Raw genomic sequence first — 20355 nt, forward strand, 5'->3', positions numbered from 1 at the left:
CTGCGAGCGAGCGGCCGCGGCGTGCGAGTGCGGGGCTCTGTGGCGACAGCGCCGGGGGAGGGCGGGGAGGGCGGTGCGGGCGGTGCGGGAGGTGCTGTCGGTGCTGTCGGTGCTGTCGGTGCGGTCGGTGCGGTCGGTGCGGTCGGTGCTGTCGGTGCTGTCGGTGCTGTCGGTGCTGTCGGTGCGGTCGGTGCTGTCGGTGCTGTCGGTGCTATCGGTGCTATCGGTGCTGTCGGTGCTGTCAGTGCTGTCGCTCCACCGCAGCCGCCTCCTCCTCCTCTTCCGGGGCCACGAGCCACCGGAGAACCACAACTCCCAGAATCCCCAGCGGCAGCCGCTCCGCCTCTGCGCCTGCGTGCCCCAGCGCCGATCGCTCATTGGCTCCCGGCGCCGCCGCCATTTCGTGCCCTGCCTTCGGTCCCTCCGTGTCGCAGCGGGGAGGTGCTGGCTGAAGGCGGCCCCGGTCTCACCGGAGCCGCCCCGGGAGCCGAACCGCCGCTGTTCCGGCTGCGGCCTGGCCTCGAGCACGGGCGTAAGGACCCAACGGCCCCTCCCCCAGCCCTCCAATCAGCTTCTCTAGCGCTCCAAACTGACAGCCGCTGCCTCCAATCAGCGCCGCTCGCCTCACAGGGGGCGGGGCGGGCGGAAGCGCGGGTCACGTGGGGCGCGCTCCGCCTATCAGCTCAGCGAGGCGCGGGGGCGCCCCGGCTCCCGCCAAATACGAGCGGGAGCCGCCGGGGTGGGACCGGGACCGGGTCCGGGCCGGGGCCTGGCCGGGGTCGGGCGGCGCCGCCGGGGCAGGTACCGGAGAGCGGGGGGAGCAGCGGGGAGTGGGGCTGCCCGGGGGGCGCGGGGCCTCCCCGGGGTAACAAAGGAGGCCCGGAGCCGCCGCCGCGCCTCGGAGCCAGGCCCCGCCGCCTCCGTCCTGCCTGGCCTCGGCCCCCGTGGGCTCTGAGCGTCCCCGGGGTGCGGAGCGGTTTAACTGTGCCGGTTCTCTCCCGCAGACATGGAGTGCAGGGACAAAGTGGCTGCGCCTCCGCGGAGGCTCGTACAAGGTAAGGCTGCAGGGCAGCGGTGTCCCCCAGCGTGGCTGCAGCGCGCTGAGCAGGTGTCAGGCCGCTCTATGCAATAGGGTGGCAGTGAAGTGACCCCAGCTGGGTGCCCATAGGAGCTGTGGCTGCCCCATCCCTGGCAGTGCTCAAGGCCAGGTTGGACACAGGGGCTTGGAGCAGCTGCTCCAGTGGAAGGGGTCCCTGCCCTGGCAGGGGTTGGAGCTGGAGGAGCTTTAAGGACCCTTCCCACCCAAGTCACTGTGTGCCTATGGCTGAGCTAACGCACAGCTCTCGTTCCAGCTCGGCTGCCATTCAAGCGCTTGAACCCCGTGCCAAAGGACGATGCGGATTCGGAAGTCAAGAAAGTGAAGAGCTCCCCTGGGGGGTTTGCTCCCAGTAAGGACCCATCCCTTGACGTGTTGGCTGCATCCCTGGACAATGTGGAGAATGACTGCCAGCTGGAGCCAGGGCTGGCTTTTGCTCCCAAGCTTGTTAATGGAAAGGGACCATTAGACCATTTTATCCAGAAGAACCCAAAAGATAACCCAAATGAACCTGTAACTGTTACTGAGCTGACAAAGGCCTCCAGCTGTAGACTGAGTGGTGACACAGACCATGTGGACTCCAAAGCATCTTCATCCTTAGCTGTAACTAATGGCATGTTAGGAAAAGAGAGAAACCCCTTGAGTTGTCTGGATTCCACTCAGAGAAGACAAATGGATGAGTCCATGGAGACTGATGTGCCGTGTGGGAATCAAGATGAAGGTTTGGTAGGTGGAATCCAGTCACATTCCAGGTTAACAGAGTGTAATAATGCGGAAAGCACAAAGATAAACCCAACTGAACTGAAGGATGTCATCTTTGGGGGGAAGATGCCTGTGGTGCTCCTGGAGGACATTATGAGTGCAAAGCCTCCCCCAGTCGCTTCTCTGGATGGGAGCATCACGTCGGGAAACGAGACCCTGGAATCATCCCGGGAAGGGGACTCGGGACTCACCAACTCCTCGCTCAGCTCGGGCTCTGGGGGCTCACCCGGGGGGCAGCCTGCAGCAGGGACAAAGAGAACCTCCAGCCCCTTGGCTGCCTCCACGCCTGCCAGGAAGGTTGGTCCCTTGTTCTCTTTGGTGGGTGGCTTCCTGTGCTTGGAGTGCAAAGGATCAATGGGATGTATGTGTGTGGAAGGTGATGGGGATTCATTAGGGATATAATGGAGTTATTGCCCTTTTATATCTTAGCTGTAGCAGAAGGATTCGAGTTGTGCCTCGTTTGGAGCTGCTGGTGTATTTACATGATGGGGTTGTGACTTTAAACTCTGGGACAGGTTCATTTCCTTTCTTTGACTGGAGTGCTCCTCAAGTGCACACCCTGGGACTTGGTGCTTTGGTCACTGGGGTAAGGACGGTGTCCAAAAGCAGGTTTTTCCATTAGCTGATGTTTTACAACCTCTACTTTCTTCTTGCTGAAGCTGCTGCAGTTCCTAGGAATGGGCATGGTCCAGGTCAGTGCAGAAACTTCCAGCTCTGAATGGCTGTGGCATAGAAAAAGCTTTCACTTGAAGCCAGAGAACTTCAGTAGCACTGCAGATCCCCCTGTGAGCATGGGGGACGAGGCAGATGAGCCTCTGAACCGAGCACGCAGAGCTTGTGCTCTCATCCATTTTGTTCCAGGCACACCAGGGAATGCTCACTCATGGATGCTGCTCCCAGGAGCAGGATGCTGGAGCACAGGAGGGAACCCCTCGACGTTAGCTCTGAGTGAGCTGGTTTCTTATCATCGTAGTTGCAGTTTGGGAGCTCTGTGATTCGTGGGGAAGTGAAGGGGAAGCTGCTGATCACAACAGTGGCTGCAGAGGTGATGGGGACCTTCACGTAGCTCCAGTGCCTGTTCATTGCTCAGTCACTTTGGGAAGAGAGTGGGGTGCAGAGGCACCCACAGTGGGGCCTGTGCAGCAGGGGGGGGGTCATTCCAATGCCACATTCCAAGCTGGGGAATGTGCTTGGGCAGCCCCCCACATCTGTGCTGCTCAGCTACAACTGAGAGGGGAGAACGAGGCAGGTTTTGAGGGGGGGTTATGTGCTGCCAGGGAGTGGAGCATGTGGCAGGGATAAATCCCAGAAGCTCAGCCTGGTTTGGGTTGGAAGGGACCATAAAGCTCATCCAAGTGAGGAAAACCTGGAGGAGCTGGGGCTTGGAGCTCTGGAGGTGGCTTCCAGTTCTTCTTTCTCCTTCTCAAGGAAAGTGATCCATTCTTATACACTTCAAACTCCCAATCTTCCCTAGAAGGATTTCCAGCCTAGCAGAACAAGTAAAACACTGCTGGGGACAGGAACCCAAGCAAGCTGTTGGTTTCCTGTGGTGTGAAGTGAGGCTGGAACAGCTCAGGCTGTTCCCAATGTGGGAAGCTGTGCATTGACCTGTCCTGGTCTGTTTGTTCTCAGTGGAAGCAGCTCTGATTAAAGTAAAGCTCTCAGCTGAAAGAGCTCTTATTTTACCCATAGAGTGTCCTGCTGCAGCCTTGCACGGTGTCACCTGGGATGTCTGTGAGCACAGAACATACAGCACTTGGTCAGTGTTGAGCTGTTAACCACAGAACTCCAGCATTGCACCTTCTGCTGTGAATGGAAGAAGAGGGAATGGGGGAATACAAGAAACAAGCCCCAGGGTGCTGAAACATTGGCAGATGAAGCCTTTGACCAATCCATGCATAATGCTCTTTAACATCAAGTACCTTTTTTATCCCCCTATATACATAACAGCATTAATTGACATGAGGAGCGTGACCTGTTGGGAGCTTCAGGTTGATGTGCTGGTGGAAAAGCAAGAAGAAACTGTGTTAAAATATGGATAACAGCCCTTGAATTCAGGCAGTTATAGCTGAATATCCTACCCAGAGTAAGTGGTAGGGTGGAAACCCCCCCCAACCAACCAGTTTTAACCCAAATGAAGTGACTTTGCTGTGATTAAACATCCTCAGTTGTGCTCCTGTGATTTGGAGCAGCTCTGATCTCTGTTTGGTTTTCTGCACATGCTATTCCCTTGCAAATGCTACTTTAGAACTGAGGAGACTGAAGGGATTTGGTTATGCAAAGCTGAGTAAACTGAAGCATTTGGATGGCTTCAGGCTCCAATGTAAATCAGAGCTGCTTGCAGTGTGTTCTGGTAGAATAGGTAAGTTGCTGAATACACAAACCTGCAAGAACAAGGTTAACCCAGTTCAGATGGAGCTTGCTCTCCTCACAAGAGTTTCAGTGCCTCATGGAGTGATGTAGATCCCTAAAACTTGTGTTTTGTCATTCCAGGTGTCTCAGAAATGCCACAAAAGTGCTGCAGAGAAGGAGAAGCTGAGATTGCAAAGAGTAAGGCATTTTCACTGACGTAAAGCTAAGCTGCTGTGCTTTTACAGTGAATAGTAAGCAAAGCCCTTTGTGTTTCATCTTAGTCCACTTAGAACATCTCTTATCCCACTTTTCCTCACTTGATGCATATGGAACCAGCTTCACGCATGCACTTAAAGTACTTGGCTTGTTCCAAAGCTGCTTATTGCATATGGAATGAAGTGTGGGTGGCCTGCAGTGCATTCCTGTGCACTTTGGTAAGATATTAAGAACCTGTCAATGTTGCTGACTGCTTGTCAAAATGCACTTGAGGGATTTTGGCCTAAACCCTTCCTGAGAGGGTAGGTGCACCCTACAAAGTGATCAGATGCAAATGAAAGCTTCCAGAGCTATTTAGGGCTGGTTCTCTTCCCCCTGTTAAGCCACAAGACACAGGGTCTGTTCTTCATTAATAAGTGAGGCAGATGGGCTGCTGAGTTCAGGCTTTGCTGGAGAAGCTCTTGGATGTCACATGGAAACGTTCAAGCTCTGCTCTTGGTTTGCTTGAATGCAGCTTGCGAGGAAACTGTTCCATACCCAGCCAGGGGCATGGTGATGCTGCTCATTCTGCTGGATCACAGGGGGTTCTTCAGCAGGGAGTGCTGTAGGAGTGGGCTTTGCCTGTTGGAAAAGTGGGTGTTGAGGGGGCCTGTGCTTAGGAATTTACTGTGTTTCTTAGGAGCTACTTTATAAAGTTAGTAGGGGCCTGTTGTGTGGTTTCTATATGTGGCTGAGCCTGCTCTCGAGATGCTTTGCCTGCTACAGTACCCCATATAGAAGTCCAATCTGTTGTTTGTTTCTTCCATTCTATACATGTGTTAAAAATAGCAGTAATGTGAGGGAGAGATGAGAATGGAAACTGAGAATCAACCAGCCCCACCAGTCCTGCTGTTAACTTCCCACCACTTCCAAAGCAGCCTTCACCAAGGACTCGGTTCTGGCAGCACTGGGTTGGGGTTTAACCACTGGCACTGTTTTGTGTGTTGGTTGCAGCTATTTGTACATCAAGACACTGATCACTTCAGTCTGGTGTTGCCAAGAAGAGATGGGAAATAAATAAAGCAAAGCTGCAAATGCACAGGGAGGATGTTTGTGTCTGAGCACAGACGCACCCTCGATTCCCGATGAAGTCCCCCATGCCTAAAGCTGTCTTTTTGCATTCTCTTTTATATCAATAGACCCATAAGGAGAATTTCACTTGCTTTGGGAGGAAATACAGTGAAAGGCAACGCTTCCAATATACTCCCCCCCCCCCTTAATGCCTCTTGAATATGCTGAGGGTGCCTGGTGTTTGTTACCTAAAACCGATTAGCACCAGTGACAGTTCTGGTGAGCTCCAGGTCTTCTAAAGCAGGTTCACAATCTGGAGTTTGGAGTGAAACACACTGTCTGGAAATCCTGATGGCTTTATAAAGCAAAATCACATCAAACTGTCTAAATTTAATCCTGTGGTAGCCCTACCATGGATAGCAAAGCATGAAAGCTCAGCTTGTGAGGGATGTGTTTGCATCACATCCCCAGATAAGTTTCCATAATGCTACAAAGGTAATGAGGATGATTCAAATATAAAGCAAGTAGAACACAAAGCTTTCCTTGATGCTTAGAAAATGGAAATGCCTCCATTTGTTAGAGGAAAAGAACAGTTAATGCCTCCAGAGAAGCAGCACAAGGCAGCTCAGCAGCACGTAGCTGTGGTTAACAACCTCCTGTCCTGTGAGAGCTGGAAACGGCACCACAGAGGAAACACTGGATGGGTGCAAGAATTTCATAGACTGGTTTGGGTTGAAGGGACCTCAAAGCTCTTCCAGCTCCAACCCCTGCCAGGGCAGGGACCCCTTCCACTGGAGCAGCTGCTCCAAGCCCCTGTGTCCAACCTGGCCTTGAGCACTGCCAGGGATGGGGCAGCCACAGCTTCTCTGGGCACCCTGTGCCAGCGCCTCAGCATCCTCCCAAGGAACAGCTTCTGCCTAAGAGCTCAGCTCAGTCTCCCCTCTCTTGGGCAGGTTCAAGCCATTCCCTTTGGCCTGTCCCTACATCCCTTGTCCCAAGCCCCTCTCCAGGTTTCCTGCAGCCCCTTTAGGCACTGGAGCTGCTCTCAGGTCTCCCCTTCAGGAGCCTTCTCTTGTCCAGGCTGCCCCAGCTCAGCTCTCTCAGCCTGGCTCCAGAGCAGAGCTGCTCCAGCCCTCGCAGCAGCTCCATGGCCTCCTCTGGCCTCGCTCCAGCAGCTCCACGTCCCTCTCGTGCTGCCACCCCAGAGCTGGATCAGGGCTGCAGGGGGGGCCTCCTTATTTTAAGTCCTTAGTTGCCTCCAGTTTTCGTGCCAGCAGCGTTGCTGTGTGCTAAATGACACCTTGCTTAATGGCTTCTTTCCGACCCAGGACCAGGAGCGTGCAGACAAGCTGCAGAAGTTGCAAGCAGAAAGGGAGGAAAAGGGAAGGCTGAAAGAAGAAGCAAAAGCTGCGAAAGAGCGAGCCAAGGAGGAGGCCAAGAAGAAGAAAGAGGAGGAGAAAGAGCTGAAAGAGAAGGAAAGGAGGGAAAAGAAAGAGAAAGAAGAAAAGGAAAAAGCCGAGAAGCTGAGAGTGAAGGAGGAGAAACGCAAGGAGAGGCAGGAAGCTTTAGAGTAAGTGCCTTGGTTTCTCTTTGCCTTGGGGAATAACGTGTCCTGGTGTGAGGACCTTACCATCCCCACCTTAACCACCCCTCCTGGGGCTATACTGGTCGAACAGCCCGTGCCTCTGTTACAGGGTAGGTTTTAAAGGTCTGAAAGGCTGCATGCACCAGAGCCTGCTCTCAGCAGTGCTTTCTGCTTGCAGGGTGACCTGGGCTTCTGCTTTGAAATGGCTGAAAAGTGCTGTTATGCTCCTCTGAGTTTTCCCTTCATGCCCAGTCTTGCTTGTACTTTGCAGTTTGCTGGCACAGGTGCCCAGGCCGGTGAGGAAGTTGCTTGTAACTTTGTAATATCCTAAATATGCTTCCCTGGGCCTGAGGAAGCTGCTTTTAGTGGCTAAACCAGGGCAATGTTTGCTGTAGAAGGCATCGAGAGTCTTCTGTACACATAACCAAGCCTGCTCCTTGGCTGAATTAACAGCTTTTCTTCTTGCCTTGCATGATGGGGTCTTAGGCAAGGTCTTGGGCTTCTCCCCTCTTCCCCAGTGCAAATAAACACTTGATGATTCCTGCCAATTCAAATGAACTTTGTATTAAAGGGCAAAACTCGAGGAGAAGAGAAAGAAAGAAGAGGAGAAACGATTGAGAGAGGAGGAAAAGGTAAATGCTGTCTCTGGCTCTGGGGAAATGATGTTCCTGGGCTCCCTGGCACCCTGCCTTGTGTGCAGCTGGGGGGCTGCTCCACCAGTTCTGTTGTGCAGGTTCCTTGTCTGTGACTTCTCTGTGGTGGTGTCTTTGCTTTTACCCCTTAAAGTACATTTGTTTTTCCAGTGGCCCTGGGTGAACTCAATCCTTTGCCTTAGCAATGACATTGGCATCCCCAGAGCATTCTTAGGGAGGCCAACTGGGGTTTGTGTTGAGTCACAGGAGCTGGTAAATGGCTGAAAGTTTGCTTTACACCTCAGTGGGTTTGAAGTTGAGTCATGCATGAGCTCTCCTGCAATTAGAAACCTTGGCCTACCTCTGCATTCACAATGTGCTCTTTGGTTGCAGCGTATCAATGCCCAGAAGGCAGAAATCACGAGGTTCTTCCAGAAACCAAAGACTCCCCAAGCCCCGAAGGTGAGGTATTGCTATTCCTGTCCTTCAGTAGTTGTCTTCTCATCTGCCTCTTCGAGCTGCTGAGGTGGGCAAAGCATTAGCTCTTTTTCTCACTTCCCAATCTCAGAAGTGTAAAGGGCTTTAAGAGAAGCCTGTGACCAGTTTGCAGTTGCTTTAGGAGAAACCTCCCCTCTGCCTTCTCCTGCACTGGCTCTAAAGACCTAGAGTCCCTTGGAAAGATCTCTTGGAGTCTCCCATGTGAAGGGCTTAACCTAACGGTTCCTTCAGGCCTGGTGTTCAGGCCTGTTGCAGATGGTGACTGTTGGTACCACAGTTTCTTGGGTGTTGAGACCTTGCCAATCCTCACTTGACATTTCAGATTCTTGCTGGCTCTTGTGGAAAGTTTGCTCCTTTTGAAATCAAGGAGAACATGGTCTTAGCTCCCCTGTGTCGAATCGCCCTGGATCCAGACTTCTTGGAGCAGCTGGATAAGCTCCTGCATGCACAGAACAGCGAAGTTTCCTTCTTGAGGGACCTAAAGTGTCGTAAACCACGTAAAACTGGACCTACTTTTGTCAAGAGCAGTGCTGACATAGTGAACAGGTTAGTTTGTGGCTTCACTTGCATGTCATGAACTGCAGAATGGGCCTGACTTTGTCTTAGTCTAATATTGGAGGGGATGGGAAGAGGGAGCTTTGCTTTGAATACTCGGATGAGAATTGCTTCCCCAGGGAGGTTATGATGGGGATTTCTTTCATTCCATGCAGTGCTCTCAAACCCTTTCCTGCAGGAATTGTTGTGCTTCAGGCAGCTGCCCTGCATCACTGGCTGCTGCTGGCCTTTCAGGGTGTCCATCCTTGATTGTTTCCAAAAGGAAAAGCTGTCTCTAAGCTGGTTTTGGGAGCAGCAGGGGAGCATTGTGCAAAGACTGAAGCTGCTCTCTTGTTCTGACAGTGACGTGGTGGTAGTGGATAACTGCAAAACAGATGCTGTTCCTGAAAGGGGGAAATTTGGGAGGATGAAACTCCTGCAGTTCTGTGAGAATCACCGTCCTGCATACTGGGGCACATGGAACAAGAAGACCACTATGATCCATCCCCGGAATCCTTGGTCAAAGGACAGTGTAAGCACCTTGCAGGCTTGTTGGATTCTTTCCTTCTTCCTGCTCTTGAACTTAAGATGTATTTAGCCAAGTTCACTTGTTCTCTGGGATTCCTGATTCACTTCCATGTTCCCTTTTGCTACTGAATTGTCAACCCCTGACTGGGGTCTGGCCTTGAGCTCTCAAGTTCATTACACAAATGGCATGTTGGCATTTGTTCTAGAAACTACTGGACTATGAAGTAGATAGTGATGAAGAATGGGAAGAGGAGGAACCTGGAGAAAGTCTCTCCCATAGTGAAGGGGTAAGGATTCTGCCTGCTGGAAAACAGCTTTCTGAACCAGTCACACTTGCCAGTGTGCTTTCTAACAAGCAGAGTTTGCTTTTAGGATGATGAAGAGGACGGAGAGGATGAAGATGATGACGATGGGTTTTTTGTACCCCATGGGTACCTATCTGAAGATGAAGGAGTGACAGAAGTAAGTGAACTGTGGGGTCACTGGATTTCCAGGTGTTCCCAATGATTCTTGTAGTGTTGGCAGTGATGTAACTGGGTCTCTGTGGTCCAGGAGCAACTTCTGCATCTCCGGAGCACAGGGAAAAGTGGGATTGAAAAACGTTTTTGGTTGTTCCTGGTCCATCTCTCCAGTTCTCTCTCCCCTGTGGCTTTAGGAGTGTGATCCAGAGAATCAGAAGGTTCGTCAAAAGCTGAAAGCAAAGGAGTGGGATGAGCTCATGGCCAAGGGGAAGAGGTTCCATGTGCTGCAGCCTGTGAAAATCGGCTGCATCTGGGAAGGAGCAGAACACGACAGCGGCACAAATGCAGACCTGAAGGTTCTGCAGCAGTTCACAGCCTGCCTCCTGGATTCAGCCCTTGCAGAGGAAGAGCAGCAGGTCCAAAAGTGTAGCAAGAAAAGAGCAAAAGATCAGCAAAGTAAGGCTTGAAGAGCTACGTACTTGTGTTTGTGCACTGCTGGGCTCTGCCTGGGAGAGCACAGCTTTTCATATTGAGTGTCAGGTTCAGAACAGCCTGACAAGTCTGAAATCCAAGGGATCTCTGAGAGCTCAGATAAAACAGTTGTTGTTTCAGTGTTTCATACCCGTGTTGCAGCTGGTATGGCCTTGGTTACACTCCCCCAGAACTGCTCTGGGGAATGTAGGAAATGAAGGCAACAGCACTGCAGTAGATGCAGATTCAGGACTGGAAGTGCTTGGGCCCGTTGACCTGGTTGTTGCTGAGCGGGGAGAGGGTTTAGGTTGTGTGACAGGTTTTGGTACTGAGTAACACAAGGCTGTGGATAATGAACAGAAAGGCTGGAACAGGGGTCAGAGCTTTCACCTGAGGGTGCCTTTTCTCCATCCAGTTTATCTCCTGTTACAATCCTAGATCTAAAATTAACCTCAGCCTCTTTGTGCTCCTCCTGGAGCGTGTTTCCTGATGGCTTTTCCCAACCCTTCAAGAGTTCTTTATCCCAACCCAACCTTTGTGCCTCCTTCGTTCTCTGCAGTCCTTGGCCACCTCCTGCCGCTGCTGCACGGCAACGTGAACGGGAGCAAAGTGATCATCCAGGAATTCCAGGAGTGCTGCCGACAGGGAATGTTCAGTGATGTGACCGCGGCCGCCGACTGCAGCGACACCAGCCCCACCAGCCCCATGGCCTCCCGCCCGCAGACACCCGTCGGGGAGGACACTGGGGTCCCTTCCAAAGCCAGGCTAAAGAGAATCATCTCGGAGAACTCTGTGTACGAGAAGAGACCCGAGTACCGGATGTGCTGGTACGTCCACTCCGAGGTGCTCAAGAGCTTTGACCGGGAGCATCTCCCCGTCCCGTGCCAGTGGAACTACATCACCCAGGTGCCCTCCTCGGGGAAGGAGGAGGGTGGCAGCGTGGCCGGCCTGGCTGTGCTGCAGCCCACCCCTGTGGCAGTGAAGAGGAAGCCCACGGGCAGCATGTCCATCACCAGGTTCATGAAGAGGCCTCGGGATGCAGAGCAGGTGGGTTCCTGTCGGCGTGTTCTCCCCCAGGACAGCATGATGGGGATGGAGCTGGGTCCCCTGGCACACCCCAAACTTGGTCCAGATGAGCACAGTCCAAATATAAAGCTACAGACACTTTTCCTTCGCACAACCCTGCCCTTTTTTGTGGGGACAGGAGTGAAATGATGTGACTCTGAAGAGATGGGTTTCTTTTGTGCCCCTCCAGCTTGGCCAGTGCATTCCATTGAAGAATGTTGCTTTCCTGCTGTTCTTCCATTCTCTGCTATTTGGCAGTGATTTGCATCCAAGCTGTGAATAGTTTCACTTGGCCTTGGTTTTACAGCTGTGTGTGATTTGTATGCAGGTTTTTATGTGTGTGTATGGCTGCCAGATGCATAGCCCGAGCTGGGGTCTTACATCAGTTGCATGTGCACTGATTCAGTGTGGTTCCTAAGTGCTGCAACTCAACCTATAATAAGTCTGCAAAGTCTCCAGCTTATCCTGTCATCCATAAAGCTGAATTTCAAGAGCTGCTTTAAAAACATCCTCATTCATAGGAACAAAATGAGATGGATTTGAAGGAGTTGCTACTCCAGCTCTAAGCTTTGTTGTGGTCTTCCTGTTGTTGGCTTCTGCTTTTCAGGGTAACCATGGGTACTATGAACAGCTTAATCACCCCAAATGATGACTCAAAAGTATGTGTTGGGTGATGCTTCATTGTGTATTTAAGACATGAAGGTCTTACACAGGTCCTGAAGTTTGGTGTTACCAACCATCTGCTTCCAAACGTATGAGTAGGGCCAGGCTTGAACTGCTGAGGGGTTTATCCCTCATCCTCTGAACAAGGGGGTTAGGAAAGAAGCCACAGACAAGACTTTTGATGCTTTTCCTTCCCACTTTATTCTTGGCTTGTGTTCTGAAGCAGCTCCACATGCAAGTAGTGATGGGGATCAGAGGCTTGAGCGAAGCTGTTCAGCCCCCGAACTCCATCTGCTTGGGTTTTTTCCTCAGCCACTGAATGAAGGCAGAGATAAAACTCCCTGCTTGGCACCCTCTGGAAGCTGCTGAAGAGTGAGTGCTTGAGCAGGAAGAGCCAAAGAGAGGCTTTTAGTAGAATCCCATCACCAGCTCCCCAAAGCAGCTTCAAGCCGTGCCTATGGGGTGCAGAGGCCCCAAAGCCTTTCATGCCTTAGGACCTCTAAAGAGAGGTCCTTGATCCCATCCTTCCTGCTGAGTGTGGCAGGAGCGTGGGGACAGCAGGAATGGGTGGGAGTCAAGGCTGCCAGGTTCTCCCCCCCAGCACGTGTTGTTCTCATGGAAGTAAAGGTGCTTTTACATAAGCTGTGGGGAGAGGAGGCCTGGCTCTGCAAGTGGGCAGTACCTGCACACGTGTGGGAGGGGAACAGCTTCATCTGAGAGCTGGGGCTTTCATGGGAGATGCAAATCTGAAGCTTCTGCTCTTGAACAGCTTGGAGGGGGTGGTGGGGACCAGATCCTCGATTCCCCTTCCAAAACAACAGAACCCAGCCAGGTTCAGCCCAGGTTTGAGCTGTGTTTTGCTGTGGAGCTGTCGAGCCCGTGGTGCAAGAGCAGAAGTTCCTGGAGCAGCAGCATGCATGCTTCCTGCTCCCCGAGCCACTGCACATGAGGCCTTTGATCCCAGATCCCTGCTTTCTCTTCCCTCCCAGCTGGTCAGAGGCTATGGGGAGCCCCAGTGGTGGGGAGCACCCACTGCTGCCTCTGCAGCACTGCCCAGCACCCTCAGCTTGCTGTTAAAGGCTCCTCTGTTTCCTTTCAGGCTGAAGCTACAGAGATGGATGGATTTCAGGCAGACACTGAGGAAGATGAGGAGGATGATGACTGCATTATTGTGGATATACAGCCAGGCAAAGGTGGGGAAGGAAAGCCATAGCATCTCTTGGCTCTCCCACGAGGGAGAGGATGGGGTGTGGGGATGAACCTCTTGAGTTCTTGTGCCCCTTTCTCACCAAGCCTCGTGCTCTCCTCTCTGGGTATTTTATTCTAGGTACTTCTGTGCTTTTCATGTTTTATTCTAGATGCTGCTTTGCTATTTACAGTCTTTAATGTGCTCTTACCTCTTCCCTCATCCCTCCCGCTGATTAAACAGTGCAAATAGCATTTGGCTGCCAGTGTTACCTTTGATTTCTGCTTCTTTTCTGGTAAGCAGTGAGGATGTTGGGGTCAGGCTCAGTAGATCCAGGAACTGCTGCTCAATGTTGCTGAGCAGGGCAGCTCTGTGGGGTATGCACAGGCCAGAGCCCTGCCAGGACATAGCTCCCCCCTGCTGCCTTCTTGAAGCCAGAGGTGCAGGCTGAGTTGTCTGAAAGGGCTGGATCAGCTCTGCTCTGGAGCCAGGCTGAGAGAGCTGGGCTGGGGCAGCCTGGACAAGAGAAGGCTCCTGAAGGGGAGACCTGAGAGCAGCTCCAGTGCCTAAAGGGGCTGCAGGAAACCTGGAGAGGGCCTTGGGACAAGGGCCTGTAGGGACAGGCCAAGGGGAATGGCTTGAACCTGCCTGAGGGGAGACTGAGATGAGCTCTTAGGCAGAAGCTGTTCCCTGTGCTGGTGTTGAGGCGCTGGCACAGGGTGCCCAGAGAAGCTGTGGCTGCCCCATCCCTGGCAGTGCTCAAGGCCAGGTTGGACACAGGGGCTTGGAGCAGCTGCTCCAGTGGAAGGGGTCCCTGCCCTGGCAGGGGTTGGAGCTGGAGGAGCTTTAAGGTCCCTTCAACCCAACCCATTCTAGGACAGTGGCCAAGCTCTAGGCTTACAGTTGAGGGCTCTGGTTCTGTGATTCTGTGCAGCTCTGCTCTAGAATCGAAGCAGTTACTTGTATTTGTGTCCCAGTTATCCCTTAGGAAGTGGCTTTCAAAGCTCCAACGCCTGTAGCATGTCCTTTCAGGCTCCGGATTCAGCCATGGTGGGATGAGGATGTGGAGCAGCTCCTTTCATCTCAGCCAGGTTTTAACTATAAATACTTGCTCATACACATCAATAACTTAGTGCCAAGCACATGATGTGCATTCAGCTCCTCTAAACCACTTTCAAACCCTCCCAGCCCTTTCTTACAATAGAGCTTTCACAATGCCACTGCCACAACCTGAATTAAGTGGGGTTTTGTGGAGGGCAGCTCCTCCAGCTGATGGAGAAGGGCTTGTGCATGTTCCTGAAGCCCTACATCCTAAAGCTGAATGTTTGACCCTTTCTGGATGTATCTGGTGCCGCGTTCTTCCTCTCCTTCCCAAGGAGACAATGGAGCTGCTTGACAAGAAGCTTTCCATTTAATCTTAAGCTGCTTTTTGCTTATTACAAGACTGGAGTTAGATGAAAGCCTTGTCCTGAGGATGGGGCTGCTGTTCAGCAGCTTCCCTGCCTCAGGCTTTGTTGACACACAGGCAACTGCTTTTGTTTGCCTCTGCCTGAGTCTAAAGCACTGCAAAGATGAGGAAGATCTCTTTTTATGGTTGAAGTGATTTTATTCCGGATTGGAGTTAACCCAATATTAAACCCAGGTTTTAAATAGCATTGAAAAGGAGACTCGCAAGGGAAGACAGCAAGCAGAGAGCAGTCCAACCCTACTCCAGTCAGGAGCATAATGAAAACCCCCCAACCAAACCACCCCAGACCAACCCATTTTCTCCTTTGCAGATTCTACAGTGGCAGCTTTGGACTCGAGTGGTGCAGGAGCTGCTCCCCAGGACACCAGCATGCTCAGCCCATCTAATACAGTTTGAGCCTTAACCACCTACTAACTTCTGGATGTATGTAGAATGAGTTAGAGACCCTTAAACCCAGTGTATCTTTGAAGGAGATACTTGAAAGTGTTCCATATTTCTTGTAAAGAGAAGCTGGGGAGTGCAAAGCCATCACGACTGCCAGATTAAAGACTGAACTAGCATCAGACTTGCTGGGAATTCTAACCTCCTATGGCTTGTGAGGTGATGGATTAGTTCCCTAAACCCTTGGCTGCAGTTTGAGGCATCACCTCTCACCATAAGCAGGTGTTGTTGGTCCTGTGGGTGCATGGAGTGAAGAGGTGGGTGATGCCACGGCAACACCAGTGCCAGTCCCTGCCTTTCAAACCTACAGAGCAATGCAATTCCAACAGCTTTGAACAGAACTGAGTCTTTAACCATTCCACTGACCAGACTATGCATCACTTCATCTAAATATGTTCTCTCCAATAGGAGTTCCAGTGCACAGAGAAGTAAAAGCCCAGCCCTAGATCCTGGCTCACTCAAGTGGGAATCCAGCCTAGTACTAACACTGAGTCCCCCCCAACAAGGCAGGAGAGAGATGCTTCAGCTTGGGCTTGGAAACCCCTCAAGCAGGCCCTGCTAAACTTGGTTCTTAAAGCCCTTCAAAGCAGTCCCAGAAGAGCCCTGCTGGACTCAGTGAGTGGAGGGGACCCCGAGGTTGGTGTGACACGGCCGAGCCAAGGCTCCTGCTCTGCACAGCTTAACCCCAAGCCATTGCTGAGCTCAGTCCACAGGGGAAAAGGAAGGAAGAGTTTCAGACTCGGCCCTGCCTCCAGTGCCCTTAATTCATGACAGTGTCTGGACTCTGGCGAGAAGCTCTGGTTTCAGGGGGCTTTCTGGCTGCTCCTCTGCCCCCGCCTGGATGTCTGCCATGAGCGCTTCGTCCCAGGCCAGGGTCAGCAGGGCCGAGGGTACCTGCATGGGAAAGGCAGTGAGCTGCAGCAGGCTGATGCTGGGACCTCAGAACCTGGGGTATGTGCACGCCTTGGGAACAGCAACAAGAGCGGGGTGCTATGAGGAGCTCTTTCTAGGGGATGCTGATGTGAGCTTGTGCTAGAGCTGCTGCCCATGGCCCAGCCTGTGTTAGCTGTGGGGGGAGGTTGCTGCAGTTCACAGAGTCAACCAGGTTGGAAAAGAAGAGCATCTGGTCCAACTGCTCCCCATCACTGCCAAAGCCACCACTGCCCCATGGCACTGCAGCCTGTTCCAATGCCTGAGCACCCTGTGGGGCAGGAATTGTTCCTCAGCTCCATCTAAACCTGCCCAGGTGCAGCTTGAGGCCGTTTCCTCTTGTTCCCTGGGAGAACGGACTGACCCCACCTCACTGCACCCTCCTGTCAGGTACTTCCTTCCAGACCTCAGCCTTGAGCCAGAAGCCTTGAAGCAGTTACTTGTGCTTAAAGAGAAGGGGCCAGAGCAGCACCGAGGGCACTGGAAGCAGCAGAAACAAACCTCTCTCTCTGTTACAAGCCGCGGGTGACTCTGACAACCTGAGGACCCCCCCGGAAGGTATCAGCTCCTTTTCACTCACCAGCCCACATTCATTGAAGGCCAGGTTCTCATCTGTGAGTCTGAGACCTCCAGGTCCCAGGAGCTCAAAGGGCAGCCAGTCATCTCGGAGTGCTTCTCTCACAAAGCTGTAAAGCTCAGAGACTGATTCTCGTGCATAAAACGTCCCTGCCATGAGCAAACAAGGGGAGATGTTGAGAGAGAGTCCGGCATTCCCCAATCTAACCTTTTGTGGTAGGTTCCATGGGGCTCCCGCACTCATCCTCACTTCACGAACCACTTCAGTGCCACAGACACAGCCCAATTTGACTGCGAAGTAGAAAAGCAGAAACCCCAAAGCCAAAAATCTGCCTTAATTTGTCCCAAGCCCCTGCCAGCCTCTAACAAAGAGCTGGGAAAGCCTCAAATGCTTCCCAGAGTTCTGCTGCAAGATTTGAAGCGGATTTCATCCCGTTGTATAGCACAGGCAGCCTCATGCTGGCTGCTGTAACAACCTCATCTAAGGAGTCCAGCTTGCTCCTGGCAGCCTGGGAAGAGCAGGATTTAATTAACAGAGCCTTGGGATTCTTCCCTCTCCACTCAAGCGTGGCCAGGCAAAGGGCTTGGAGATGAGGTGTTAAGAGAAGCCGTACCCCACTCTGGGCTCTTTACTGCGTGTGTTTTGCTCAGCACACCTCCAGCCTGCTTAATGGGCAACTTCTTTGGCTACAAGTGTTCTCAGAAGCTTCTAAAGGCTCAGAAGGCTTTTTACCTTGGAGGAGATATCCATCGGGAAAGCGGACCCGGAGCAGCGTGTAGTTGTACTTCCGCATTTCCCTCTGCTCCTCCTTCTCTCGCATGGCTTTTGTCCTCAGCATCGAAGCCTTCTCCACTGCTTCTGTCCTTTAGGGAAAGGCGAGGTCAGGAGGAAGCTGGGAGCCGGCAGCACAAGCCTCATCCCAAAGGAACCCACCGGAGCCGCTGCTCGCGCCTGAGCTCCTCCGCAGTGAGGTTGTAGAAGTCGGGGGGCAGCTGGAAGGTGGTGGCGGCCGGGGACGGTTTGAACACGCAGCACTGCCGGTCCAAGCGCGCCCGCACCGGCTCTGACCCCAGCAGCTGCTCCTTGTGCTGCCGGAGCTGCTCCAGCTGGGCCAGCGCCTCCTCCCGCAGCACATAGAACTGCTCTGTGCCCTCTGTGAGACAAGGCCAGAGGGGAGGCTCTTCTCTAAGTCATGGATGGAATTCCAGGCTCTCGGGAGGTGTCAACAGGGAAACTGCTGTTCCCACTGCAGCCTCCCCCAGGAGTCCCCCCATCCACAACCCCCCCCTTCCAGTTTAACACTCCCGTGTCTTGCCTTGTCCTGGAATAGGCAGTGTTTTTGTCTCAAACCCAACAGCCTGGAAAAACCTGTGTGTCCCTTCCAAGCAGCTTATCCTTTCCTGGAAGAAAGGCAAGAAGCTGGATGCATCCTGCTCCAGGCAAGGACTTTCCTGGGCAGAGCACCGGGGGAGCCTTCACCTCACCTGAAACACTTTGTTCTGCAGCTTGATTTTCCGGTACTTCTCCTCCTCTGGATGGAGACAGATGTTATCCAGATACCTGCAGAGAGGAATGCACAGCCTGGAGCAGAGCACGATGTGCTCTTCCACAGTGCAGAGAGTGACTGAGAGACCTCAGTATTCCTCACTGAAAAGCACAGCAAAGCAGGATCATTTCCTCCCCAAGCCAGGCAGAAGCTGGATCCCAACCAGCAGCTCCCAAACCTGGATGAGTGCAGTGACCATTAAACCCTCTTGGGGATGCTGCCCTTACTCTAGCTGACACTGAAGATGCTTTAAGCCTTTGGATCTGGTGTCCTACAGGCTCTGCCCTGGAGCACAGCAAGAGAATGACTTGCCAAGGCCCCTGGGTGCCCCTTGACCACCAGCCCCACGTACTTGGCCATGGTCTCCAGCCCCACGCGCAATCTCTCTCGGTCCTTATTGAAGGTGTGAATCTCCATGATGGAAGCAGCCACTGGATCTACGGAGAAATACTGGGGGAGAAAGGGGGAAGCTGGTCAGGGGGAGCTGCTCCACACAAAGGGACTGGTGTGGTTTAACCCAGCACCAGGCTGGTTCTGCCCATGCTGGGATGGCAGAGAGGAGCATCAGGGTCAAAGTGGGGTAAAAACAACTCAAAGGAGGGTTGGGCTGAAGATGTTTAATAAATAAAGTATGAAGCAAAGGGATTTATTCCCCCCTTTGGCCACTTCCAGTGTGTAATCAAGACTTAGTCACAAACCCAAGACACAGCAGAGCTGCTATGAGGATAATGAACTCCAGCCCAAACCAGTAAACAGGGCTGGAATTCCCAGTCCCAGCAATGCCAAGGGAGTGGCTGGGATGGCAATTTGGACGGCTCCTTCGGGAGGCGCATGGAGACGGCGGCGGATTGGAGATGGGACCCACACCAGAGGGTGGGAGGAAGGGAAGGCCGGGAAGCACTTACAGACTGGATGGCTTCCCTGAGGTGCTGCTCCTTCCTGTCCCTCGGGACAAGCTCCCCGGTCAGGGGGCAGATGAAGTAGATCCCGGACACGGAGAGAGCGGCGGCTCCGTCCTCGGCGGGGGGGCCTGTGTCCTGCGGGAGGCAGAGCCAGGCACGGGCTGAGCACCGGCAGGGCTGGCTCCGGATCCCCCCGCACGGCACAGCCAGGAGCGGAGCCTTCAGTGCTCAAGGTTGGACTCAGGGGCTCGGAGCAGCCCTGGGGGGCTGGAGCTGCTCACATCCATCACCCCCCGGTGCCTGCGGCTCTCACCCCTTCCTCTGCATCGGGCCCTCTCTCAGCGGCGGCCGCCTCAGCCCTCAGCTCCTTCCTCACTGCAGGAGACAGCCCCGGTTACAGAGGGCACGGGCCGCGCCTGGGGCCCCGTTCCCGTGCCCCAGCACCCGGCCCTACCCTGGCTCCTGATGGCCTCCTGCGACGAGGGCAGCCTGGCCTTGGGCCTCCCCTCCATGCGGGCCAGCGCCGCCGCCGCCGCCATCTGCGCCTCATCCGTGGGGCCCTGCCGGGGCCTCGGAGCCGCTGCCGCCGCCTTCGGGCTCTCCCTGGGGGGGCTGCGCAGGAGCGAGGGCCTGGGTCAGAGCCACCGGGTCCGGGCTCCAACGGACCGGGCACGGCGCCCGCCTCCCCCCGTTACCGGAGCGGCACCGCGGCCCTAGCCCGTACCGGGACGGCTCCGACAGCTTCTGCCCGGGCCCCGCGGTCCTGAACTTGAGGTCGGCCTTGGTCTTCTGGAAGAACTTGCGCATGGCGGGGCCGGGACCGGTACAGAACCCGGACACCGACCGGGGCCGCCGCGCTCGCGTCACTGGCAACGGAAGGGGCGTGTCCGGACACCGCTCTGCGCCGCCGCTCTATGACCCTCGCGGTCCTCCGGGGCCGGGACCGGGGTACACCATAGGGTGCACATGGATATGGATGCGGCACAGCCTGGGATGCGGCCTGGGGTCATGGGATGGGATGGGTTGGAAGGGCCGTTAAAGGAACGTCCCCTCCTGGCGCTGCCGGGCACTGCCCGCCGCCCATCACCGCCCGCTGCCCCTCGGGGCCGCAGTCACCCCACGGAGGCTTTGTCGTGGCCGTGGTTTGGGGTTGGTGCCGGACCCTGCCCCCAGAGCACGCGCAGAGGAGCCGGGTCCCATTAAAACCAGGTTTAGGAATCGAGCTTCTGGGCAGACTGAGCCATAGCCTATAGCCTGACCCATAACCTACAGCCGCACCCGCACCCTATAGCCCTGGTCCATAACATATAGCCTGGCCTACATCCTCCAGCCCTAACCCATAACCAATAGCCTTATGCATAGCTTATGGTCCTGATCCACATGCTATAGCCC

The 20355-nt window shown here is 53.9% G+C and overlaps 2 protein-coding genes across 3 annotated transcripts; one reads left to right on the forward strand and one right to left on the reverse strand.

Annotated features, from left to right (window-relative positions):
• The first annotated feature begins 301 nt into the window (after window positions 1-301).
• On the forward strand, window positions 302-15019 carry CHAF1A (chromatin assembly factor 1 subunit A). Of its 2 annotated transcripts, none has more exons than XM_034070650.1 (15): window positions 302-532; window positions 1005-1055; window positions 1353-2155; window positions 4352-4408; window positions 6805-7046; window positions 7633-7693; window positions 8087-8155; window positions 8514-8737; window positions 9089-9257; window positions 9460-9540; window positions 9626-9715; window positions 9909-10170; window positions 10745-11232; window positions 13013-13106; window positions 14878-15019. In XM_034070650.1, the coding sequence occupies exons 2-15, from the start codon at window positions 1007-1009 to the stop codon at window positions 14961-14963; spliced, it is 2775 nt and encodes a 924-aa protein (XP_033926541.1). In that variant the 5' UTR covers window positions 302-532; window positions 1005-1006; the 3' UTR covers window positions 14964-15019. The 2 variants fall into 2 exon arrangements, with proteins under 2 accessions (XP_033926541.1, XP_033926542.1); XM_034070651.1 differs by lacking the exon at window positions 302-532 and adding an exon at window positions 710-801.
• Window positions 14685-19887, reverse strand: UBXN6 (UBX domain protein 6). Its single transcript, XM_034070652.1, has 11 exons — window positions 19688-19887; window positions 19418-19575; window positions 19277-19338; window positions 18967-19098; window positions 18414-18511; window positions 18000-18075; window positions 17831-17915; window positions 17449-17668; window positions 17248-17378; window positions 16519-16664; window positions 14685-15902 (listed from the first exon to the last, which is right to left on the reverse strand). Exons 1-11 carry the CDS (start codon window positions 19768-19770, stop codon window positions 15774-15776), a joined length of 1320 nt encoding a protein of 439 aa, XP_033926543.1. The 5' UTR covers window positions 19771-19887; the 3' UTR covers window positions 14685-15773.
• Window positions 19888-20355: the final 468 nt, after the last annotated feature.

This window comes from Melopsittacus undulatus, chromosome 19 (genome assembly GCF_012275295.1).
Source record: "Melopsittacus undulatus isolate bMelUnd1 chromosome 19, bMelUnd1.mat.Z, whole genome shotgun sequence".
Lineage (NCBI taxonomy): Eukaryota > Metazoa > Chordata > Aves > Psittaciformes > Psittaculidae > Melopsittacus > Melopsittacus undulatus.